At 42.6% G+C, this 26,461-nt stretch overlaps 1 protein-coding gene across 2 annotated transcripts; it reads right to left on the bottom strand.

Moving 5' to 3' along the window:
• Window positions 1-1,330: 1,330 nt before the first annotated feature.
• On the bottom strand, window positions 1,331-25,348 carry LOC106556018 (ras-related protein Rab-6B). Of its 2 annotated transcripts, none has more exons than XM_014074968.2 (8): window positions 25,128-25,348; window positions 20,087-20,145; window positions 18,211-18,264; window positions 11,387-11,495; window positions 10,087-10,198; window positions 7,407-7,500; window positions 6,588-6,654; window positions 1,331-5,582 (listed from the first exon to the last, which is right to left on the bottom strand). In XM_014074968.2, exons 1-8 carry the CDS (start codon window positions 25,210-25,212, stop codon window positions 5,518-5,520), a joined length of 645 nt encoding a protein of 214 aa, XP_013930443.1. In that variant the 5' UTR covers window positions 25,213-25,348; the 3' UTR covers window positions 1,331-5,517. The 2 variants fall into 2 exon arrangements, with proteins under 2 accessions (XP_013930443.1, XP_013930444.1); XM_014074969.2 differs by having other exon boundaries at window positions 11,387-11,492; window positions 25,128-25,346.
• Window positions 25,349-26,461: the final 1,113 nt, after the last annotated feature.

Genomic DNA, 26,461 nt, shown 5'->3' with positions numbered 1-26,461 from the left:
GTTCACTTGCACTGCTGCTGGGAAATCAACTTTCACATTAACCACAAAGGAGATGAGGGAACTGAGACTACTACTGGTAGCCCAGTGCACAAAGAAAAATGGATATTCCGGGGGGTGAGGGGGAAAAGTTAATGTTGGATTTTATCCTGCATGGTTTATTCAATCTATTATCAGATAGTGGTGTAAATTTTCCAAAGGTATCCAGTTTACAGCTCTGAAGCTACAGGGAACTACCTGGCCTCAAAACCTGCAAGAGGATGAAGTATTAAAAAAATGTTGCTTATGGCACAGAATATTTGTAGCTCGGGATTGAGTAGTGGGCTCCTTGGTGCTCTCTGGGTTTGGTTGCTTTCTTGTTTTCACCATTAGATTTGCTAGATCTGCAAGAAAACAAACAAGGTCAGAGAGCATCAAGGTTCCCTTTGCACATATGTGCTAGTCTTTCCCAACTCTAGGGGGCGGTGCTCATCTCTATTTCACAGCCGAAGAGCCAGCGCTGTCTGAAGACGTCTCTGGTCATGTGGGTGGCATGGCTAAACGCCGAAGGCACACAGAACGCTGTTACCTTCCCACCAAAGGTGTTTCCTATTTGTTTTCTTGCATTTTTTACGTGCTTTCGAACTCCTAGGTTGGCAGAAGCTGGGAGAAGTAACGGGAGCTCACTCCATTATGCAACACTAGGGATTTGAACCACCAAACTGCCAACCTTTCTGATCAAGCTCCGCGTCTTAGGCACTGAGCCACCACGTCCCTATTTCTCCATTTAGCTTCTATTAAAAAGTGGGCATGAAAACTGCCCGTTGACCTTTTAATAAATGTTATGACCTGAAAAAAAAAAAAAAGAACTACTGCAGATCCAATGTACCTTTTTCTCTTTTAATATGTGCTTGGCAGCCTCTTCACCGAAAGTTGGAAGCAAGCATTACCTGATTTGCGTGACCCGTCAAAACTGCGGCAGACTAAAGCGCGCCCGATTAAAGCGCGTACGTGACGTCATCAGCAGCACGACAAATACGACCGCGGAGAAAAAAGGGCGCTTTAAAAAGCGCTTTTAAAGCAAGCCGATTCACATAAAGGTAAGGGTTAGGTTTAGGGTTAGGTTAAGGGTTAGGGTTAGGTTTAGCGTTAGGTTAAGGGTTAGGTTAAGGGTTAGGCTTAGGTTTAGGGTTAGGTTTAGATTTACGCGTTAATTTTAAGTTTACCGCTCACAGCGTGCTGTTTTCGTCGCGCTGTGATGATGTCACGTACGCGCTTTCGTCTACCGTGGTTTTGTGGTGGAACCCCCCGATGTAAACGTTTCCTTAAAAATCCATCACAGGGACACCGAAACTGTGGTGAACTGAATTTTATTTAGTGTGATAACACAGTTGCAGTCTGACAGTCAATATTCATATATCAAGAGTCACTTAGTTGGCTAACAGCTAGGAGACAGCAGACCCCGAGACACACACTCAAGTATTATACACAACCACAGAGAAGGCAGGGGGACGCGAACAGCGTCGTTCACAATGTTATCTTCCCCCCAACCGCCATCCCAACCCACAAACATTTATGCTTTTTTCCCCTATTTTTATTCTTTATTTTTTTAAATCCCTAATCTCCAGAGAGAGTAGTTTTCCAGTGCATCTTCAAAGAACACGACAGCAGTGGCCGGAGGAGAAAGGGAGCAGCCCCAGTTAACTGCGGAGAAAGGAACAGAGACGTGACAGGACATTGCCAATTCCCACACAATAGGGAGTATATATATATCTTTTCTCTAGATCTATATAGAAGTTATCTACACAGGTTGGGAACAGGCCTTTTGCAAAGGGCGGGGGTGGGAGGGTTTCGCTCTGCAAGGCGGGCTGATTCTGATGGAGAGGAAAAGAGACACACCTGAGGCTACCTGGGTTCAGGTAAGAGGCAGGTGGGAAGATGCCCGAGAAGCTTTGCACATCGAAGATAGGAATGGATTCTCTCAGCAGCCTGATACGGCGTGGCCAACGTTTGGAAGAGGTTGGCGGTGCTTTTAAGAATTGGAAATAATTCAACGCGCTTCCTTCTTCAGAGACTTCAAGGCTGCAGGAGCCTCCGAAGGCAGTGAAAAAGCGGGAATTTTGAGCCACATGAAGCCTCAGTGCCATGGCTAAAAGGTCGGGCCTACAAGCACCGATTTCTAAATGGAAGAAACAGTGAGGGGCAGTTGGTAGAACCTAGGTCTGATTTTTCTCCCAATTCCAAAACCAGAGGATAAGAGCATCTATATGGAAGTCCTCAGTCATCCAGGTCACAGGTTGTCTCAAAGGTGCTTTTTCAAGAGGCAACTGGACTTACGTTTTTTTTCTTTTGTGGAAGAATGTGTTTCGCTCATCCAAGAAGAGTTGCTTCTTGGCTGAGAAGCGAAATGTCTTCTTCTCTCAAGGTAAAACAAAAAAAAAGAGAGAGAGCCCAGTTGCCTCTTGAAAAAGCATCTTTGAGACAAGAGGATGGAGTGCTGGAAGAGGGTGATGCGCAGACATTTGATATTCTACAGCCTCTGCATAACTGTTGTCCTCTTTTATGCATGAGGCTTCTAGATTGGGGGAGTACCAGCAAAACACCAAAGGGCTACGAAAAAGACGCCCACACCCTGCAGCATTGGCAAACTGAAACAATATTGGCTCATCTCCATGGAAATTGGTTTCTCAAGCAAGAAACGTTGAGTTTGAGCCTTCTTCGAGCACTTTATGATGTATCTTGCAGATACTGTGGCTGTAGCAGTACTGCTTGGGTCAAGATTAGCATCCTTTGATGGAAAGCATTTCCTGTTTGGTGGTTTCCTGCGAACTCAAAGGAACCAGACTCAACAGAAGAGTTGGCAAATGGGCGAGGCCAGGGAGAAGGACATTTTAGACCAAGAAGAAAATAAATCGTTTGCAGGCCCAGCCCCCGTTAAAAACTCACATGCCAGAAATTGAACCAGGAGGACGTTTTGTGAGAGCAAGGTAGGCCAAAGAAATCCCTAGATGGGGAAAAGGAAATGCTTACGCTGGGTCCATAGGCAGAAAATCATTTTGGATAATGTTTTCTGGTTCTAATCCCCAAATTCTTCCAAAAGAGGATGAAAGTGACTTTGGCTGCAGGTGAGAGCTCCGTCCATGTTAAGCAGAAAAAGTGAGAAAAATCACAGACAACCACATCTCGTGCTACTATCCTTCCACCACAAATCGCGTCAAAAGAAAATGGTTGACATCACCTTATTATCCCCAACCTCGATGAGTTATATACTTTGCATCATCTCATCACCTGGTCGTAAAAATTACAGGCACAGAGATCTTGAGGAACTATACTCAAAAGGAAGCCCAACACAACAGGACCCATTCTCCAGAGCATGGCTTCAACGGGCCAGATTGCAACTCCCACCGTCTTTTGTTTCAAATGACCAATCCCAGCAATCTTCAGCCTATTTCAATGTTTCTCAAGCTCAGCAAAATTTATGATGTGTGGACTTCAGCACCCAGGATTCCCCAGCCAGCATGCATGGCTGGGGAATCCCGGGAGTCGAAGTCCATACATCTTAAACTTCTCATGAAATATTGGCCTATACTGCCAGTAGCCACCTGGAGTAGGAATTCAAGAGCTGTAATTCAGGAAGGCTGATCTACGGGAGGACAACCACGCAGAGACAAACAAAACATGTCATTCAAATATCATCAGAAAATATTATCCAGTTCATGACGACTTCTACCTGTCTTCCCATGTTAATTTGCATGCTAGTGCAACTTGCATTCTAGTCAAAGAGCAAATACCTGAAAATAAATTCTGTGCTAAAATCAGAAGCTCAAAATCTACGCAAACCTCTAATTTCTTTTTCTTTTTTAAATACGTACAATATTCTTTGCAGAACCAGCAGATATCTGACAAGGATTAGCATTTCTTCCACTGTACATGAAATAAAAACAAACAACTAGGTATCTATGTTTTGAAGGCCAGGATAAAGGAGTGGAGTACAGACCCAGAATTCCGAATGAGGACCTTCAAACAGCGAGACAAGGACTCAGCGGAACTCTTACAGCCATCTATGGGAACTCTTTCCCAACCTAAAACTTTCCAAATTTGCAAATCCTGGGCCTCAGTGGCTAGGGAATGTAGTAAAGAGTAGTTGGGTGAATCTGTAGCAGACTGATGTAAGGACATAATTCAAAATGACAAACCAAGGAATGAAGCAAAAAGTGGAGGCAGTTGTAAAGCACTTTGCATATTTCAAATGAGTCATGAGTGATAAATTATGTAAAAATAGCAGCTCCTGGCATTGGTCTGAGCCTAGAGAAGTCTCTGTTTAATCCAGCTACTTCAGAAACTCACAAAGAATATATATATTTTTCTGAGAGCATCAAGAGAAGGGTGGAATAAACTGCTGGAGACTACACATCCACTTGGGAAACTCCCCAACTCAGCACTACGCAGGAACCAGGTTTCCCATATAAAGACTCAGAATCCTTCCCCAATCAGACCATTTCTGTCTACCCTCCCTGTACATATCCAGGAATGGACGGTGTGGGGGATGGGGGCAGGGGTGAAATGCTACCGGTTTGGACCAGTTCACCCGAACCAGAGAGCAAAGTCCGAAGTGGTAGTAAAAAAAAAATGCTAGCGGTTTGGGTGAAGTGGTTTTTCTAACGATCAGCTGTGCCGTGCGATTTATATTAGCTAAAAAGCTAATCTAAGCTCTGCCACACAGCAGATTCCTCCACCCCATTCATTCACTCACTTGCTAGCCAGGTGCGCTCGGTAGCAAGCTCCGCCCACCCGCCATCTGCTCGGAAGGTCCCGCGCATGCGCTCACATTGCTATCAAAGCAAAGGTAAGTAGAGTTCACCCCTGGATTCGGAGGGGGGGGGGAGGAATAAATCAGATACTTAAGGTAATCTGGAAAGAGAGAGGAGAACGTACATCAACCCTCTCTTTGAGGTGTTCCCCTCTTCCTTAGCACCATTCGTGAGGAAAGAAGCACAGAAACATTTAAGTAGGACGACACGCTTCTTCTTGCTATCCACAAACACTTAGCCAAATCAGAGGATTTGCAAATGAATAAAAAGCCGCAGTAGAAAGGGTTTGGTGGTGGTTTTTTTTTTTTAGGGGAGGGAGGGTTGGAGAAGGGAAGAATGCATTAGCTTCTTTACGGTTAAATTTACCAGTATTTTTTTTTTTAAGATGGACAAAGTTCCTCCCTTGCACATTCATAGGACGACCCAGCAAGGAAAAACCGAGCAAAAAAGAGTGCGACAGCAGCACCAAAGTGCAACAACCAACGAAGGGCAAGAGGCATTGGAGGGTTCACACCATGCAGTAAACGGGAGCAACTGGGGCTTGTCCACACGACGCGGGAGGAGGAGGGGGAGGGGGGAGGAGGCGAGATGACTCCAATCGCCTATTATAAAGTGGCCTTCCGGCCCATGGTAAAAGTCGTGTTTTGGTAGTCAGTAAGAAGTGGAGCTCTTCGGTGAGAGACTGAACTGGCTAACTGGGAAGGGGGGAGGGTTCCACGCTGGAGAACATTTAACAAGAACAGCCATTCTCCGTCACGGGCTGCTCAGGAGGTTTCTCTAGTTTGATGTCAATCACTGGAGAGACGAGGTTAAGGAAAACATCCTCTATGGTGGGAGAACAAGCTGAAACACACACACACACACACACACACACACACACACACACACACACACACACACCAAATAGATCTCTTTGATCTAACAAAGCCCATCAAATGAGCTTGAGGCGCGGCAGCTCAGTGGTTAGAGTGCAATACTGCAGGCTACTTCTGCTGACTGCCAGCTGCCTGCAATTTGGAAGTTCAAATCCCAACAGGCTTCAGGTTGACTAGTCCTTCTGGGGTCAGTAAAATTAGGACCAAGATTGTTGGGTGAAATATGCTGACTCTGTAAACCATTTAGAGCGGGCTAGAAAGCACTGTGAAGTGGTATTTAAGTCTATAGCTATCTTCCTTCCTTCCTTGGTGCTCTCTGAGGTTGGTTGTTTTCTTACAGATGTTTCATTATCCAAACTAGGTAGCATGATAGCACTGAGGATGTTACCTAGTTTGGGTACTGAAACATCTACAAGAAAACAACCAAGCTCAGAGAGCAGAAATAGCAAGGGTCTCTAACCTTTTTGATTCTGCGGACTGGCAGTGGCTCCAGCGGTTTCAACAGCAATGGTGGGAGGAATGATTTTGGATGGGCAAACTAAATTCTGTACATACACAAATGAAACCTCACACGCTTGCCTGCTGTTTTGGCAGCCCGGTTCCCAAAGGGCCATGGCCTGATAGTAGGTTGTGGACCGCGGATTGGGGACCCCTCTCCTAAGGAGGTGAACTGGCCCAACTCTATTTCCAGAAGTAATAGGTTGGACCTTAAAATCTTTTCAATGTCCTTTTGGACACATGCAAAATTGACAGGTCTGAAGGTTGAGATGGCAAATTGCTTGACTTTTGCAATTTGCCTGTAATATCACCGAGGGGGGAGGGGGGGGAAGAACCATCTAGACATGTAATTCTCTAAAAATGACACGACAGACAGAAAAAGTTAGTAAATACAGGACAAAGCTCCTGATCAGCAGGGTAAGGATACTGTCATCTTTGCTCTTCTCGGGAGCGTTATCCATCCCAGGTAAGGCAGCAGCAACACGGCGGAAAAGCTGAAAGACAACAAACCTTGTGTCTGTAGTGGGATATGAAGTCTACTCTCATGAGAATAGATGTGAAAGAAGAACTCAAACATATCCCTATCCAATGTACTTAAAAGCACTTGAGCAGTTAGCATGAAAGGCCCTTAAATCAGGAATGACATTGCATCTGCTCTTTTTTAAAAGATATTAAACGAAACATTAATTAAAGCTGGAAAAGCTCATCTTATATAAGAGCCATGGTGGTGCAGGGGTCAGAATGCAGTACTGCAAGCTACTTCTGCTGACTGACGGCTGCCAGCAGTTCAGCAGATCAAATCTGACCAGGCTCAAGGTTGACTCAGTCTTCCATCCTTCCAAGGTGGGTAAAATGAGGGCCCAGATTGTTGAGGGCAAAATGCTGACTCTGTAAACCGCTTATAGAGAGCTGTAAAGCACTGTGAAGTGGTATATAAGTCTAAGTGCTACTGCTATCTTCATTTTATTAGCGTAGGGCTAATTCTGCTGACTGCCAGCAGTTCGATCCTGACTGGCTCAAGGTTGATTCAGCCTTCCAAGGTGGGTAAAATGAGGACCCAGATTGTTGGGGGCAATAGGCTGACTCTGTAAACTGCTTAGAGGGCTATAAAACACTGTGAAGTGGTATACAAGTCTACGGGATAGCTATCTTGTATTGGCGCTAAGCAAGAGAAGTCCACATTTACTAAGGAGGGGGTCTCAAACCGGATGGAACAATTTCTGTGGAAACCTGGAGTTAAAATTACCTGCTTCACGTTGTAGCCCGTCTTCGCACTAGTCTCAATGAACATCACGCTTAGTTCTTTGGCTCTCTGTTCACCTTCTTCTGTAGTAATCTGCCTGGAGAGTAAGAAATGGGACTTTTGAGGCCTTTGCAACCAGCCTGCCAAAGGCATAAACTAACAGTTTCCCAAGGCGGCTTTCAAAATTAGCTCAAGGGGGCATGTGATGTTTGGCTGAAGGCTGTGGGCAAACTAAATTCAACAGACTTACAGTAATGGAAACATATTTTTGTTCATTTCTATGTCCCACTAAATCAAAACACTAAGGAATGAATGCTAGCCAATGGCACTGGCTAAACCTATTTTTGTTTCCTGGAAGGGACTGCCAAAAAACCAGAAAGGACAGCTTTGAATGATTTAATAGCTTTTGCTGGGCTGAGTTCCATATTGCCTAAAAGGTTATCTTGCAGCTCTGTAGGAATTAACTATCTGTCAGCAAGTTCACCTCTAACAAGCTACACATACCCACCTCTGTAGTAAATCCAACTTTCATTGTTGGTTTATTTTATTGAGTTTTTATGCACTTTGTAAGCCCTCTTCTGCGGAAATGAAAAGGAAAATTAACCAGAGGATGGGGATTCTGTCTTACAACAGTTCAAGCTCAACTACATGATTTCCTGTTGAATTCCTATACAATTCAACCCATGTTGTACAGATGTCTACCAAAGGCACGTTCTTAATGTGTCTTGTCTGATTTCTTCTTCTTCATCATCTTTTAACGACCCCATAATCCTTTGTCGGATGAAGTTTGGGCAACTGAATGTTTGTTGTTGTTAGTTGTGAAGTCGTGTCTGACCCATCTTGATCCCATGGACAATGTTCCTCCAGGCCTTCCTGTCTTCTACCATCCTCTGGAATCCATTTAAGCTCATGCTGACTGCTTCGGGACTCCATCCAACCACCTCCTTCTCTGTCGTCCCCTTCTTCTTTTGCCCTCAATCCTTCCCAGCATTAGGCTCTTCTCCAGAATCAACTCACTAGTCTCGTCTCCAGAATGGAGCTAGCAGAGTGTTTAATGGCCGGATGCCCTTCCTGTCACCAACATGGAGCTTTGTTCAGCAGATATATTCTCATTGTGCCCAGAGAGAGAAATATCTACCTCTACCTAGGATCAAATTCACAGCCTCCTGATTGTGAGGCAAGAGCCCCACCTCTAGGCCACCGCACCAATCTTCTTGTCTGATTTCTTGACTATCAGAAATTCATGTAAGTTGCTTTGTGGTATACCTATGTTGGGAAATAATGTGCCATGAAAGCAGAAGCAACCTCAGCAGCTCAAAACAAGTCTTTTAATGCATCCATCAAACAGAATCTTTCCAGCAATAAGGCTTTTGACTGGCCTGTTTCCCAGTTGGCCGGTAGCTATTTAAAAACAAAGGCAATAAAACCCAACATTTTGCATTCTTTAAAGATAATCAGCAGAGCACAGTCAAAAAAAGGAATGTATTACTCTGGAAGAATTCTAGCCAACTCCCCTATTCCATGTGTTCAATTCTGGGGTGCAAAAATAAGCTTATTGTTTAAGCGGCTTCCAGAGAATAAGTATTCGTGCAAGATCAACAGAGGGATATTTCCACTGAATAACAATGAACAAGACATTAAACGCACACTCACAATGACCTAGTGAGGATTTTACTGGGCCATGATCAGAAATTTCGCCTCCCGCATTAAAAAAACAGAGTTTGAGAACATGGTTGGACATACCTATTAGATAATCTCCAATATAAACTCTTAACGTAAGAAAGATGAAAAGATGCACAGCAAGGAACAATTGATCCTGCTTTTCCAAAAGACAGTATAGTTTAAGGGAACGAAGCGAGGCCTTTTGCCCTACTCTATCTCTCAACGGCAGCTGTATTCCATCAATAGTGTGTCTCCCTCTTCTCCTGTTCCTACTGCTTTTCTTACATGCCATGAATTTTGCATTAAAAGCTGGAAGGAATTTATCACTGATCTATGTAAGCCTCCCTGGGAGTTTCACTGGTGGAAGAAGGAAAACACACTTGAAGAATTAGATGTGAAAAATAATAGGAATGGCACTAAGGTCCATGAATAACATTTTTGTGCTGGTAGAGCAAGCTGCAATAATTGGAGATAAAAGAAAATAAATTAGTGTCACTAATTTCACTACAGCATTACCTCTGATATTGCCAGGTCCTTTCCAATATTTAATTCTGCTCTTTTGATGAAAAAGGAAAGAAAAAGACTTTTTCTGCATGCCAAATAGTAGAGAAAATCTGTGGTCTTCCAGGCATTGCTGAGCTGTGGTGGCACAGTGGTTAGAATGCAGTAGTGCAGCTAACTCAGTTCATTGCTAGGAGTTTGATTCTGATTAGTTAACAGTTGATTCAGCCTTCCGAGGTCGGTAAACTAAGGACCCAGATTGTTGGGGGCAATATTCTTGAGTCTGTAAACTGCTTAGAGAGGGCTGTAAAGCACTGTGAACCAGTATATAAGTCTAAGTGCTATTGCAATGCTCCCAACAGCCCCAAACTGATACTCAAGAGAGAAGAATTTTGGGGATTCAGCAACTTGTGGATGGAATGCAGCTTCTTTGGCGTTTCCAAATATTGGCCACACATTTTTCTAGTACATCGTCCCCTTCCCCCACCCCAAACATTCTCTTTTCAAACTCTACAATTACCTTTTATCTGCAAGGTCAGTTTTATTGCCCACCAGCATGATGATGACATCACTTCCTCTTTCTGTTCGCACATCATCGATCCATTTGGAGGTTTGCTGGAAGGAATTCAGATCTGCAAGGAGAAGGTAGCTCAAGGCACTACGGTCGGGTCAAAGAACAGAATTAACACCTATGTCAGGCCTGCAGCCATCTTTTCTTTTGGATCTTTGGCCTGCCACACTTTCTATTATTCTACTATGCGTTTTCTATTGTGAGAAAATGGGAGGGGGGATTGTAAGGAGTGAGAGGCTATGTAGCTATAACAAAATTCTTTCTAGAAAGTCAAGGTCATTCTTTGTCTCTGCACCTGGCCGGAACTGGATGGGTGGAACCAGCATGGCAGTGGGAGATTATACCATGTGATGGACTTGTGGGTGTGGGGGCAAGTTCTTGAACTTTCAACTGGACGGGGAAAAGTGGGAAGCTTTCAGATTCCTGTTTTTGCCAGATGTGCCAACATGGCTCTCTTAATAAATTGGAACTTTGAGCAAAACTTTGCCTTGAACTCTGATTTAATTTTGGATGAGCTTTGGAACCCTGACAACCTACCAAATATTCAGATCCACCAAAGCGGCTCCCTCGTATCTCACCAGCCTGTCTCACTAGATCAGGCAGGGAAGGTATGCTACAGACCCCGACAATCAAAGAATTTTGACTGGCAGGGCTTAGGAAGAAAGCTTGCTCTGCTGCTGCGTCCACTTCATGCAACATTTTGTTTCCCCCAGAGGTGAGGAAAGCCACAGAGCTCTTGGTTTTCCACAAAGCGGTCAACCCTTCACTCTGCAGATGTGTGGGGGCACAGAGGACCTCTCAACAGTGGGGCTGGCTAATCCCTTGAGAGCAACCCCTCCCCACTCCGGACTTGTAATAATCCAACGTTAAAGGGTCATTTTAAGATTTTCCCCTTTCGCCATTATTCTATAATTTTGAAAGGTTTAACTCTTAATTCTTAATTTCAAACGTTAATTGTCATGCATTGTTTTATTTACTGGTTATATAATATTGCTCACTGCCCAAAGTCCCTCTTTGGGAGAGATGGTTGGGTTAGAAATATGACATAAACAAACAAACAAACAAACAAAGCCAGCTTCAGGATGGTTCTTTGCCCAGGGCAAAAGGCACTCAGGCCTTCTGCTTGTCAACCTGGCATCACCTGAGCTGTGGCCACTGAGCCTTCATGGATGACTCAGGGCTTCTGGGGTTCGATTTCTCCTGGAACAAAGTGTTTTGGTACACCATGACACAAATCTCTCTCACTCACTTGTAATATCATAGACTACCACGGCAATAGTTGAGTCACGTATGTAGCTGGGAATGAGGCTACGGAATCGTTCCTGGCCTGCTGTGTCCCAAAGTTGAAGTCGGACCTGCTGGTACCAGCCCAGGGAAGAAACAGAAAGACACAAGGAAACAGAAGAAGGGGAAAAAGAAAAGAAAATGTCCTTTAGAGACAAGGCAATGCATTAGAAGGAATTCTATAGAATTGCATAGAAATATCTTATCAGAAAATGCAGCATGGGCCATCCAAAATACAAAAAATGTTTACATCACAGGCTACTGCTCTCTGCTATCTAATAAATCCACTCCAAAAACTCTCCATTAAGACAAATGAGAATGCCAGTGATACAGGTTAAGATTAATTACAGAATCATGAACTACTTTATCTTTGGCTACTATAAAACAATGGGGGGTATATGAGAAAAACTTCCTTCAAAAAGTCATTATTTCCTAGAAAATCTATTTCCTCTGGGTTGAAAGCAACACCGCAGGACCGCGTTTTCGATTTTCCATACAGCCACTACTAGAAATCTGACAGATTCATAGAAGCTAACCTTCCCTATAAAGTGGAACCAAATTTCTTATTTTTGAGCATGCAAATAGGGAAAAGGTTTCCTCCTGTAAAACACATGACACTGTGTACTTCTGGGATAATGAAAAGAGGCGTAACAATAAGAGGATCAGGCAAAGAAAATCCCTGCCTAGCCATAAAGATTTCAGAGTGGAAAAAGTATGAGATGATGTGACTCATACTGAGCTTGTTGGAGGATGCACACTGAATAAAAATTTAAAACTTCAGCTGACAGGCCCAGAAGCCAGGAGGCTCAGAAGTCAGAAGACGTGATGCGGGGGGTTAGACTAGATGATCTGTAAGAGTGATGCCTAACCTTTTGTTGAGGCGTGCCAAAAGCTTGGGGAGTATGGGGGGTCACGCATGTGTGCCCACACCCATAAAGGCCTCACTCAAGCCTCTGGATTTCAGGAAAGTGCATTGGGAAGTTTTTAGCCCTCCACAGGCTTCAGGAAAGCCCCCAAAAGCCTCCAGAGGGAGAAAAACGGTCCAACGGGCAACCCCGGAATTTCATTCAAAATCACTTCTAAACAAGTGGTTCAAAACAACCACTCGTTTAGTGGCTAACCTTCTTGTAGCACTGAACCATGGTACTTATGACTGGTCCTACGTTTACATCAACTGCAGCATGTCCCTTGTCATGTGATCACAATGTGTCTCCCAATTACAACATTGCAGTGTTTCTAAGGTTACGTGGTCACCAATAAGGTCTGAACTACAAAATACCTCTGAAGATGGTCATTTGCCCTTCTCAGAATAACAGAATTGGAAGGTCTTCTAGTCCAACCCCCTGCTCAAGCAGGAGACTCTACACCATTTCAGTCAGCTGGCTGTCCAGACTCTCTTTTTAAAAGCCTCTGCTGAAACCAGCATGCATTCATCAAGGTGGAGATATCTCTAATGGGCGATCTTATGCAAATATCATAATCAATCATCACTCTATCTATCTTCTATCTATCTTTAAATGGCTGTATGTATGTATGTTCCAGCATAACTCTGGAATGCCTCGAGCAATTTCAACCAAACGTGGTACACAGATGACTTACTTTCTGGAAACAAATACTGTGGGGGGAAAGACACCCCTAACACCGCTTGGTGTGTGTGTTCTGTTAAGATACAGCCTGTTGTGCCTTAAAATGGCTTCTACTGTACAGCGCAGTGGAGTTGCCATGGTACTCCACAAGGGGGTTCCCTCTGGTATGGGGGAAAGTCCAACATTAGAAATTATGTTTGGTCTGAACCATTGTGAATGTCTACTACAGGATCGAGATAAACAAATACCTGGACAACACCGGATTAACAGCTAGTGCTCAATAGATGCCCGGGGTTGAGCAAATACAGTTTAGGAAGGACAAAGGCAAAATGGACTGCTAAATTGGCCACACCCACCCAATCACATGACCACCTAGTCATGCCCACCTAGCCGGTCATTAGGCAGATCAAACTATAGTCCGCCCCCACCCCCACCAGTCTGAGGGACTGTGAATTAAACCTGTTTAAAAAGTTTGAGGATCCTTGCTCTATCCCACCAAGTCTTCCAGTAACACCCATTTTCCAGGGAGCCTTAAATATATAAAACAGGAATATTTTCAACACCCAAGCATCTTTGTCAACAATTTCTCCAGATAGATAAGAAAAAAAAGTATAATGTCTCCTTAAGCATGTTTTGCAATGGTAACCAACAAATTTTATCTTTTGAATATTTACCAGGAACAATAAAAATTAAAAAACAGCTACATATGGCGAAGAGCTGTTTTGCTAAAGACTGTTCTGACTTGATAATTATGGGAAGGAAATAAACCAAGGTTTGCCCTGGAAGACCTTCAAGATACAGTATCTGTCTGCTTCCTCAAACAGGAACCATTTTGTACAAACCAATATTTGCATCAATTTTTTACATCTTCAAGATGAGCCTATTAATTACTGTGTTTCCCTGAAAATAAGACAAGGTCTTATTTTCTTTTGACCCCCGAAATAAGCGCTTGGCCTTATTTTTGGGGAGGTCTTATTATTTTTGAGGCAGTGAGCATGGTCACCTCATGGCTGCTGCTGTGTTGCAATATTTTCAGGGAGGGCTTATTTTCGGGAGAGGGCTTATTTTAGTGCATGCGCTCAAATGCCCAATTGGGCTCATTATCCGGGGAGGTCTTATTTTCGGGGAAACAGGGTACATAAAGAGTTTTGGAGGGGGTGCAGGGGATTTTTTGCAAGATTTTTGGAAGTGATTTTCCATTGTAATTCTAGGCTGAAAGAGGAGTGACTGGCCAAAATCTCCTAGCTGGTTTGGTTATTCAGGAGTAATAATAATTTCTGGCCCTGTGCCTTAACTAAGATATTAAGTTGACTCTTGCCCATCTAATAGTTTGTAAATATAGCTTTAATTTAAATTTTATACGATTATGGGAGCCCCTGTGGCAGAGTGGTTAGAATGTGGGGTATTGCAGGCTTAAGTCTGTCCACAGCCTTTGACCAGCTCAAAGTTGACTCATCCTTCGGAGGTTGGTAAAATGAGGACCTGATTGTTGGGGGTGATATGCTGACTTTGTAACCTTTTAAGGGAGGGCTGTAAAGCACTGTGAAGCGGTATATAAATCCAGATGCTAGTGCTGTTATTAGTAAAAGTATCAAAATATTCCAGGTTCTAGATCGCTTAGAATAAGCCAATTTGGATGACTTCTGGAATATGCAGAAGGATCTGAGGTTGGAATGGAGTGGTCTGAGCTCATAACTTTCAGTTAACCAACGTTTTTCTGCCCTAACAACAAACTTGTAAATTTTCTTTTTGCAATTCTCAAGTAAGCATGAACCACACTAAAACAGTTTTTGATGAAGGGTGAATCAAAATATATCAGCAAATAAAGGGGGGAAATATACAGGCAAAAAAAATATATATTAAGATGTATACAGAATTGTCAACAGCAGAGGAATAAGAGAAAACAATCCAGCTTTCAAATAAAGCCAACCAAAATGTCAAAGCTAAATGTTCCCACACAATCCTTGTTTTTTTTCTTGTATAGGCAGTCCTTGACTGACAATGTTTAGTGACCATTAAAAGTTACAAAGGCAGCGAAAATATTGACTTATGACCGTTTTTCACACAACTGTTGCAGTATCCCTGTGGTCCATGTGACCAAAATTCAGATGCTTGGCAACCGGCTCATAGTTATGACGGTTGCAGTGTCCCAGGGTCATGTGATTACTTCTTAAGACCTTTTTCCAAACAAAGTAAACAGGGAAACCCGTTTCACTTAACAACGTCCTACTAACTTTTACAACTGTAGTGATTCACTTAACAACTGCAGCAAGAAAGGTCATAAAACGGGGCTAAACTCACTCGGCCTCCCACCCTTTAGCTGTTTCAGGCTGCAGGGATTGCCATTGCTGCCTCTGCACCCTCAGTTTTCAGCCTATGCGCGTCCCATTTTCTGCCCATTTCGATCCCTGCCGCCCAGAAGGGGTGGAAAATGGGTCGTGCGGAGACGGCAATAGGCTATGGCAATCCCTGCAGCCTGAAATAGCTGATGGTTGGGAAGCTGACCCAACAGACAATCAGCTGCTTGTGCTAATCAGGCTGTGCTGAAACTGAAACAGGCTGTTTGCTGCAAGGAGGCAAATTGCTGGGAGGCAGAGGCAGATTTTTCCCCCCTCCCCAAAAGCTAGGTGCATCTAATGCTTCAGAGTGTCTTATACTCCAAAAAATATGGAAAATAAAATAAAGGACCAAACCTGCCCATTTATTCGTGGCCAGAGATTCTATTCAACTGCCTGCCATAGCTTGAATGTCATGGAACACTGCCTCTCTTTGTGGGGTAAACAGAGTCCTGGCTGCTTCCTGAGGACTAGAACTCAGTTCTTCCCTTGATCAGAGCAAGGGGCCTGCTGCGCTTAAACCCCAATACCTACTTGTCAGGTCAAAGACAATGGCAGCCTCAGCAGAGTCCCGGAGGTAGCTGGGAATGAGGCTGCGGAATCTCCCCTCTCCCACATCGGCAGCCTGATCTGGGAAAAGAGAAAATGTGGGGGGAGTGGGGGAGGGTGGAGAGGAGGAAAGAGAAGAGCAGGAATATGGACAAAAAATAAAATAAAGCAAAACGCATGTGAAATTAAAAAAAATGACAACACTCAAAAGAAACAATGCAAATAAATAAGAGGGAAGTTAAAATGAAACTAAAATGCAGCGTAAAACTGAAAATGGGAACTTATGTTTTTTTTTTCTAAATAAGCAAACAAAAAAAAAGCTTTTGTCATCTATTCCTCCAGATGGAACTCTTTATGAAAGGCCTGGTAGCCTTTATGTTCCCACCCCCACCAATTCCATGAACCATTTGGCTTGAACCTTCTACTATTATCTTTCCTTATACTTTATTCCAGGTTCATGAACTACAAGTCCATCGGGGCCATAGCAGAATTGCTTCTGTTGTGCAACTTCTCTCCTGGTTCTACTGTACTAAGCTAGTCAATCATGAAGACAAAACTCATCACCCACAGACAAGAGACACACAATGAGAAAAACTGCTGTTCACCCTATGGTCAGTCAGGAAGTGGCTCAAGATACTTCAACATATCTGCACTCACCGAGTTGGTGGATGGAGGCTATTGGTGGATGGAGGCTATTGTTGAACATTCAAAATATCCACAATTGTAAAAAAAAATCTACTGTTGGGCAAGACGACAACTTAAGACAAGAATTATCTTGCCTTGTAAAGTTGAATTCCTCCCTTATATTACTGTATAAAATCTCTCTTCTGGCTAAGATGAAAACTCAAATCACAATGTTCCTGGTAAGATTAATTTTAAGATTAAAAAAACAAAGTAATATTCAAGGTATGGCTTCTTCAGACTGAGTAACAGGTAGCCTGAGTAAGACAAGGGCAATCTGACCTCATCGAAAAGTATTTGGACAAAGAGATCTAGCTTTGTACCGGGTCAGGCATTATATTTGCTGTATGGCAAAGGAATTCTCAATCTAGACTTCATCCACGAGGTCAGATTGCCCTTCATTCATAGGAATAGTTGGTCTTCAGAAGGTTTTTTTCTTTCCATTATTGGCACTATTAAATTAGCAGACTGGCCCATACACCAGATACAATAAAAAGCAGGGCTATGAGGCTGGAGAGAAAAATGACCCCTATTCAGTGGTGGGATGCTGCCGGTTTAACAACTGGTTCGGTGAGCGCTTGCTTTTTGCGCATGTGTGCTTTGCCTGCGCACACAGCACTGAAAATGGAGCATGTAGAAGCTCAGCCGCTTACCTTCCCAAGTCAGCAACAGTAAGTAAAACAGCTGAGGGGCGGGGGGAATAAGTTGTCACGCGAGATGAGCTAGAAAGCCGGAAATAAAGGACAGGATAGAACAGGGGCGGAGCCAGCTGATTGTCAGAGCAAACCAGTTCACTCCCAGCTGATCATCAAAGCTACCGGTTCATCCAAACCAGCCAAATCCCACCCCTGCTTCTATTGTAGCCAGTCTGATTTGCAAGCTTAATAGAATCTTAATAGAATCTGATCTTACATGCCCTTTCTCTCCTCCTCCTTGAAAGAGTATCTTACTAACCCCTTAAAGGAGATTCAGGAGCGCAAGCCTGAAATCTGGACCAATGATAAAGCAATGAAATTGCCACACCAAGCTGCCAGTATCCAATCACAGATTGTAAAATGGGCGTCAATGAACTATATCATCTGGCAATTTTTTCTTCCTATAGACTGAGGGGGGGGGGGGATTATTTTGAAACCATGTTTATGGAAATCTTCATAAAATGATTACTGAATAGAAGGTGGGAGTCACGGCTTCCAGAGCAGGTGTCTCCAACCTTGGCAACTTTAAGACTTGTGGACTGCAGCTCCCAGAATTTCCCAGCCAGCAAAGTTGCCAAAGTTGGAGACCCCTGTTCCAGAGGATACAACTATTTACAAAATAATTTGTTTACCTCCCATCCTGTGCTTAGATCTTTCTTAGGGCAAGTTGAAAACTATCCAGGCAAAAGTTGGAAATCTAAGGGTAAATGTCTTTATGGAATGAAAATGATTTTGATGTGCCATCTTCCATTTTTGAAAACTTCCAACTTTTTTAATCAGGGGAGAAAACAGAGGAGAGTTCAAAGAATATCTATGGGCACATTGGCACCCCTAGGTTCCCTCCTGGAGATTCAAGCTACAGATCATGTTGATGGGGGAAAAGTACTATGAGATTGTGAAGAGAGATGAATCAGTCAAACCTTAACAGATAACTCCACTTACCGTGCGGTCTTCTAAATACATAGTCTTTGAAAGGAAATCAATTCCAATGGTGGCCTGGAAAAATGAGAAAAGATTCATATTTTGAACCATAAAAACAATCTTTATTTAAAAAGAGCACGGCAGGGAACATGAGGTTGGAAATCAGAGAATACTGAACACAAAAATAATAATAGGCATACGTAGTATTATTTTAAATCCATCTCACGGTTCACAAACCGTAACAGAATATTAAATATATTTCCATGATATTTAATAGATGAGGATCGACAATTTTTGGAACAACACTGCAGTTTTAGACCAGGGGTGTCAAACTTGATTTCATAGAGGGCTGCATCAGGGTTGTTTGACCTTGGGGGGCCAGGGTGGGCGTGGCCAGCTCAATGTCACTTGGGTAGGGGGTGCCTATGGTGGCCCAAGTGCACTACCAGCAGAAACAAAGCTCGGGAGGACTGCATATGGCCCTCCTGAGCTGTTTTCACTGGCAGAGGCCCCACGGGCTAGTCCTTTGCTATTTCCAGGGTGGCCCCAGGGACCAGATCAAACCACCTCAAGCCCCAGATCTGGCCCGCAGGTCTTGAATTTGACACCCCTGTTTTAGACTAAGAGTGTTATGGATTTGTGCAAGATTAAATTCTTATTAATTGCATTAATTTCGCAGAGACCGAAAATCTCTCCGGAAAAGGGCAACTAAAAAACGTCTATGCTGTCCCCAAAGAAGCACTGCAAATACACTTTGGTGCTGGGTAGACTCTCAAAAAGCACTTACTGTATTTTTTCAAACTATAACACATACCATGAGTTTTAAGAGATAAATAAAAAAAAGGTTTTGCACTTTGCAAGCCTCCCAAACCCTCTGCACCTCCATTTTTGCAATGGGGGTGGGGTTTCAGTAGGCCAAAATGCTGTATTCAGTCTATAAGATGCACCCAGATTTTTACCCTCTTATTTGAGGGAAAAGGGTACGTCTTATACTCTAAAAAATACGGTATCTTAAACAGTCTAAGAAACTGTATGTTGGTATTTATATAAAACAGGATGCTCAAATAAAACTCTGCTAGGTTCTGACTTAGAAGCTGGCGTCCTTTTAGTGTTCAGCGACCATTCCATGTTATGACGGAGCTGAACAAGGAAACTTACTGTACAGACTTTCAAGTGGCAAGCTGATGCAGCATTCGCTTGATCACAATTTGGACATTTGGAAACCGTCTGGCAATTATGGCCATCCCGGTGTCCCATGACCATGGGAATCACTATTTGCGAACTTCCTTGCTGGCTTCTGACCAGAAAAGTCAATGGAGAAAACTGGCGGGAGGTTGCAAATGATGATCATATGGCATGGCACTTAATGGCGCACAAAAGTTGCCTGAACACAACTGGAACGTCTATCATTAAGGCCGCACAGTCATGTAACATCACAAGTATGACAATGTGGCTTAGAAACAGAATTCCCGGTCCTGATTACCATAGTTAAATGAGGGTTAGCTGCAGTTAGTGGCATAAAAGTTGTGTTTTGCAAGTTACATGAAACTTGAAATCAGTTTTTTTTCCAGATGATATAGATGATCAGATACTACCTTTGCATGTCAGGCAGCAGGAATAGGAAAATTTCAGTTTAATCAAATCTTTACTGAGTGCCCTGTGACTAGCCCTCTTTGATGTGTTTCATCTACAATTTTAATCTGAACAACATGTGACTTTCACAGCTTTTGTGTGATTTAAATGATTGGAAATTAGTTATGCTTTAGCATGCGTTTCCTGAAATGAAAAAAATATGACTGCAGTGAACTTATTTTATCAAGAAGTATAGCCTCTCATGATTATAGTAGTCTGATAATTAATCTGAAAGGGTACAAGGGAACATCTTTCTGAAACTTACCTGATAAGTGTTGTCAAAACTGTCATACATAAATCTAGTGATTAAGGAGGTCTTTCCAACTACAAAAGAAAAAAGCACAACTTTTTATGCATAAGTTTAATTTAATATGTACAAGTTTAACTGAGTTGTTTGTAAAAATAAAGGTGGAATATGTTAGGAATATAATCTAATGGTTGGGTTGGCAATATATAAATCATGTATCAATGCTATATCTGTTTCTTTAAATCATACTGTAAAATGTGATTGGTTGCTGTATTGTACAATCAGCCAAAAGAGGAAGCCAGAATGACTATTAGCTCTCTGTTTGTTAGATGCTGGGCTGCTCTGATCTGAGTGTTTTGGAAGCTGGCTGTTAGAAAGTGCCGTAAGCTATTGTAAGTTTTGCAACTGCTAGCAAACTTTGTGTACTGAATTGAATATATGATACTGGACTATGTTATTTGGATTATCCCTTAACTGAAGGACATTGATAACTGACTGCCTTATCTGTGTATGACTTGGATTGTTTGATAGACCCTGATACCTCTATTTCCATGAAAATAAAAGCCTATTTAAACTGCAGTGTCTCTGTATGCTGGTTTGTGTGTGCTTCCACACAACTCTCACAACGCTTCACACTCGCTCTCCCAACGGGGAGCTTATATAACAGAATACAAATAAAATAAAATACATAAAACGGTAGGCATGTTGTTAAATAAACAAATAATGCCAAGCAATAAGGAAACTTTGATTTGCTCATCACACAATGTAATCCTTCCCATTCTTTAAATATTGTGTTTGATAAGTATGTGAAAAGATAAACAATGATCCCTGTTAAAATGTGCATTAACATTTAAGTTTAAAGTGCCATTGCTAGAACTTAACTGAAGATCATCTGAACCAATGGTGTGTCATAATTTAGTAGTACCACACTAAAAAGTTATTATGCTCTATCTAAAATATTTGTAGAACCTGGAGGCTTTGCTACACACATGCACATTTGTAAATCAAAACTTAATCTCAAAATAAAGCTAAATTCTTTTAATTATTCTATAGTAAATAAAATTATTGAATCTACCAACGTAAGCCAAAAAATTATGATCTCTCAGTCTGCTCCCCTTTTAAAATGGACCTGAAAATCATGTACAAATAAAGGCATTACTTACAGCATACTGTATAAATGCTACTAGATACAGTTACTGTTAGTATACATATGTAGGAATGGCACTCTGGGATGTTAAGGATTCCTTCATGTGATCAGTTATGGGTAAGAGGGGTTCCATAAGCATCAACGGGTACAGGTGCCAAAATTATGCCATCTGAGCTGACTTATCTGCAATATTAATTTCACACACCTTAATACAAATGAGCAGTCTGGCATAAATCAGAATAGTGCCACTTTCAAATCAGTCTGAGGAAGCAAACTATTTAAAAAGGTCCTGGCTATGAATTAATTAATCCTACTGCGCAAACTGAAACTAATATAGTTAGCAGAGTGGAAAATAATTTGATGGAGAAAAAAAACATGCATAAACAAATATAACAAAAAAACATATCAATAATATATGCATCTATATTTCCCAGCTCTTAGGTACGGAAACTTTCTCCATATCCCATAAAATTTAGAGAAAGGACCTCTTAATCATGTCTGGGGGGGGGGGAGACTGGGGTTTGGTAAATGAGAAGACATTTTACTATTTACTATTATTTGGAAATTAAGACCTTTCAAATAAACCCTTCATTCTATTCCTTCAGCTATGGTAAGGCGACAAAACGTATTGGGCCCTATTTTTGTGTCCTGATCTCTACCTTTAAAATTCCCAGATCCCTAAGGCTACTTGGTAGACTAACTTTCTTTTTAATCAGACTTTTGAGCTTGGTTAGTTATTCAGAATGCCTCAAGTTATCTTTTTCCTACCTGCCAAGAGCTTTTCTTGATTTGCAACGGCAAGAATCAAGTAAAACCCCACTTTATAGGTTTTAGCATACAAAGCAAAGCAGAGGTCTCTTTAGGAAAGAATAAGTCATATATTACTAAAATATAAAGTAGGGTACAAGGAAAGAGAGCAGAAGGCGCTGGAGGCAGGATACAATGAAATAATACTATTAATGCTTCATAACTTATATATCCATTCATTGCTTTTGCTTACCCAAGTTGCAACATGTAAAATGATGTAATTATAATTAACTAATCAAGAATGATACACTGCAGTAGTAATTATGATGTAATAGGTAGGGAATACAAAATTCTCAAATGTTTTACTCTATTTTTCACAATACACCCTGGCAAATAAAAACCATTGCCAAATCTTTATAATGTATTGTTCCTTTTTTAAAAATCCTGTTGAAAACATTGTTTTTACACTGCCCAGAGTCCTAAATTAAAAATGAGAAATTATGATCTCCTATCCCTGCCTGCCCTCAACATGGCTCATGTGAGGCCCCTGAAGCCCCAAACCCCAGTCAGTCTATCAATGAAAATGAACCTCTCAAAGTAAGCCAATACTCAAGATCATGGGGATCTTAACCACAGCAACCCTACTTATTTAATTAAGAGCCAGTTTGATGTAAGGGTGAAGGGCCTGGCCCGGAAGAAACCAGGAGATGGTGTTCCAGCCAACATGAAAGCCAACTCGGTGACTTTGGGTCAATCACCAGGAGATGTTGCCTTAAGTATGACGAGGTGAGTTGGATTTATATTTTACCGACAAAGAAATAAAGGAAGACTAATATAGATCTGAGGACATGGTGGCTTAGTGGCTAAGTCGCTGAGCTTGTCGATCGAAAGGTCAGCAGTTTGGTGGTCCAAATCCCTAGTGCTGCATAACGGAGTGAGCTCCTGTTATTTGCCCCAGCTTCTTCCAACCTAGCAGTTCTCATCAGCTAGCCATACCTTTCTGGGATTCAAACCCAGGCTACTTGCATATAAGGTAGATGTATTAACCTCTAAGCCATGGCCTCTCCTCCCTTTGTTGATTATTCCAGGGAAAAGATTTACCTGTTTTTTGTCAGGGCAACCTGGTCTACCCAATTACGGGACAGAGTATACTTCACAACTAGGTGACGAGAAATTCCTCTCTTTCAGGCCAATCCACTTCACAGGGTGGTTGTAATGGAAAAAATAAGAGGCAGCAGTATTAGGCCTTTTTTGCCCTGAGCTGACACACATATATACATATATTTAGGTTCTTCAAATAGTTTTGGACCCTTAGCAACTACCTGCATTACCCGCTGACGGTTTCTTGGCTGGTGGGAATTTTTGGTGTCTGTGTGTCTTCAAGTTACGCTTGATTCTTGGCTATTTGTCTGGACAGGTCCCTGCAGTTTTCTTAGCAAGGTTTTTTTTTAAAATTGATTTGCCCTTTCTTCTTTCCCAAGACTAAGAGAATGTGTCACTCAAGACAAACCTTTGTAGCTCAGGGTTGAACTCTGGGGTCCTTGGTGCTCTTTGACCTTTCCTTGCAGATGTTTCAGTTCCCAAACTAGGTAACGTCATCAGTGCTAAAAGGGTGTGGGGTTTGCAGGGAGGAAGAGGATGACTGTGGGGTTCTTAATGCTCTCTGAGCTTGGTTGTTTACTTTGCAGACACTTTATTACCCAAACCAGGTAACATCACTAGTGCTAGGTATGAGAATGTGACTGGCCCATGAACAACCACCTGGCTTCATACCTAAGGCAGGACTAGAACACAGAAGAAGAGGAGGAGAGTGGACATCCCCTTGTTTGAAATGGTATAGGATCTCCTGCTTGAGCAGTGGGCGGGGCTACAAGATCTCCAAGGTCCCTTCTATGCTGTATTATTCTGATTCACAGTCTCCCAGTTTCAAAGCCAGTGTTAATTCAATCCTTACAACCAAACTGGCCCTCCCTCCTCTCTCTCTGTAGTCGATTCAAGGCATACCAACTACAAAGGATAAACATATTTTTTTTAAAAAAACACCAGCATAAAAAGACAGGATGAAAAAATGGATGATTTGAAAATGAAGCAAAGCAAACAGATTGGGGGAGTGGGAAGAAGACCCACAGGAGGATGCAGCCACCCATCAATTATTGAGTCTGTCATCTGCACCTCTATAACTGTCTGGTTTGGTTCTGCAACCCAACAAGACAGACACAGACTTCAGAGGATAATCAGAACTGCAGAAAAAACAATTACTGCCAACCTGCCTTCCATTGAGGACCGGTACACTGTACAGGACTGTCAAAAAGAGGGTCGTGGAAATATTTACAGACCCAACATCCTGGGCATAAATTGTTTCAACTCCTACCCTCAAAACTACGCTATAGGGCACTGCACACCGGAACAACTAGACACAAGGACAGGTTTTTCCCGAACGCCATCACTCTGCTAAACAAATTATTCCCTCAACACTGTCAAAGTATTCACTAAGGTTGCATTACTGTTACTATTAGTCTTCGCATCGTTCCTATCACCCATCTTCTTCCTCTTACAATTGTAACTTTGTATCCTTACGATTTATAAGTATATTGATTATTCCTGATTGCTTATGTGTACCCTGTAACTATCATTAAGTGTTGTACCTTATGATTCTTGACAAATGTATCTTGTCTTTTTATGTACAGAGAGCATCTGCATAGAAGACAAACTCCTTGTGTGTCCAAACACACTTGGCCAATAAAGAATGCTATTCAATTCCCATTCCATTGCAATCCCATTCTATTCCTTATCCTATCCTATCCTTATTCTAACCCCTCCCTATCATAAACGTGGATGTTTCTATTTGTAGGATTCATATGACCCCCTCCCTCCTCATACAACAATCCATTAAAAGCCAAATTAAAGAGGGACATGAAAAATAAAATACAATAAAAGCCAAAACATCCCCGCAAAGGAGCAGACCAAAACCTCCTCCCGGCTTAACCCCCTCCCCCTCCATCCTAGCCTGACGCTCGGGGTGGGGGGGAAGAAGAGAGGCGTCGCCCCCCCCCTTTCCTCCCCGTTGCATTTCGTGGCCTGATTTCGCCCCCTCCCCCACCCCCTCAGGGGCGCGTGTGTGTGTGTGGCGGGGCAGCCCCTCCCCTCCCCCACAACCCCCCTCACCGCTTTGCTCGCCGAGGAAAACCAGCTTGAACTTGCGCAGCGGGTTGCCGAATTCTCCGCCGGCTCCTCCTCCGGGCGCCGACATGGCTGAGGAGCGGGGACGGCGGCGGAGCAAAGCCGGGGCCGAGAAGAGAAAGAGAGAGAGAGGGAGAGAGAGAGAGGGAGGGAGGGAGACAGAGACGCCTCAGCGGGTGCGCTCTCCACCGCCTGGCAGCCGCCTTACGTCGCTTCCGGCCTCGCGCGCGCGCATGCGTCACTTCCGCCTAGCGGCTCCTCCCACCCTCCCAAGGAAAGGAGATGAGCTCATCCCGCCCGGGCGGGGTAGGGCGAGGCGGAAAGGAGCGCCGTGACGTCACGGGGAGAGGGAGGAGGGGGAGGTGCTCGGTGTTGTTAGAGCGACGAATGGATAGAGTTGTGAGAGAGGGAGGCGAGATTGGCACTTTGGGGCCGGTTCTTGGAGGCCGTGGCCGAGATTGTGATGGGACCAGGGACGTTCTCTCATTCAGTTTCATTGCAAGGACTTATACAATCAGCGAATAGAATAGGAATTGGAACAGGATATAATTTGGAATTGTTGAAAGAAATGTTTCAGAATAGAACAGAGCAAAATATAGAAATAGAAATAATAATAAAATAAAATAATAATAAAAATGAAAATAGAATAGGAATAGAATAGAATATGGAATAATAGAACAGAACAAAGAAATAGAAATAATAGAAATAGAAAAGAATTTGGAATAATGGAATAATGGAATAATAGAATAATAGAATAGAACAGAATATAGAAATAATAGAATTAGAATTGAATAGAATTTGGAATAACAGAACAGAACAGAATATAGAAATAGAAATAATAGGAATAGGAGTAGAATAGAATTCTTTATTGGCCAAGTGTAATTGGACACACAAGGAATTTATCTTTGGTGCATGGAACAGAAATTTCCTGCAGAAGTTTGTGGGAGCTTCCTCACTGCAGCTTTCAAGAAGAGAACTGGACTGCCATCTGTCAGAAATGGTGTAGGGTCTCCTGCTTGGACTGGGAGTTGGACTAGATGACCAGTAAGGTCCCTTCCAACTCTGCTAATCTGTCAATGAGACAAAGGAGACCTTTGAGTTAATTCAGAACCGTCCAAAGTCCTTAAGAGCCCGGCGATGTAAAAAAATACTGTATTATTACGATCGATGTGATCATCATTATGAATAATATTGCTAAAATGGCCACACTCCACTTTCTAACTAAAGTCCTGTTATTTTACTTTCTTTAGTTTTACTATTTTACTTTCTTTAGTTTTAGTATCACTCTATTTGTTTGTCTATGATACCGGCCACTTGAG

This window comes from Thamnophis sirtalis, unplaced genomic scaffold (genome assembly GCF_051295495.1).
Source record: "Thamnophis sirtalis isolate CommonGarterSnake01/CBP01778 unplaced genomic scaffold, rThaSir2_p1.2 scaffold_13, whole genome shotgun sequence".
Taxonomy (NCBI): Eukaryota; Metazoa; Chordata; class Lepidosauria; order Squamata; family Natricidae; genus Thamnophis; species Thamnophis sirtalis.
The sequence above is the reverse complement of the archived record's forward strand: the minus strand, read 5'-3'. Positions and strand labels throughout refer to the sequence as shown.

What these genes read in the sequence shown, in the direction of transcription:
- LOC106556018 (XM_014074968.2), bottom strand. Translation starts at nt 25,212, where the DNA reads ATGTCGGCGCCCGGAGGAGGAGCCGGCGGAGAATTCGGCAACCCGCTG. An exon ending in TTTCCTCGGCGAGCAAAGCG is followed by an intron (nt 20,146 to 25,127) that starts GTGAGGGGGGTT and finishes TTTCTTTTGTAG; the next exon opens with TTGGAAAGACCTCCTTAATC. An exon ending in ACTGACCTTGCAGATAAAAG is followed by an intron (nt 7,501 to 10,086) that starts GTAATTGTAGAG and finishes CTTACTCTCCAG; the next exon opens with GCAGATTACTACAGAAGAAG.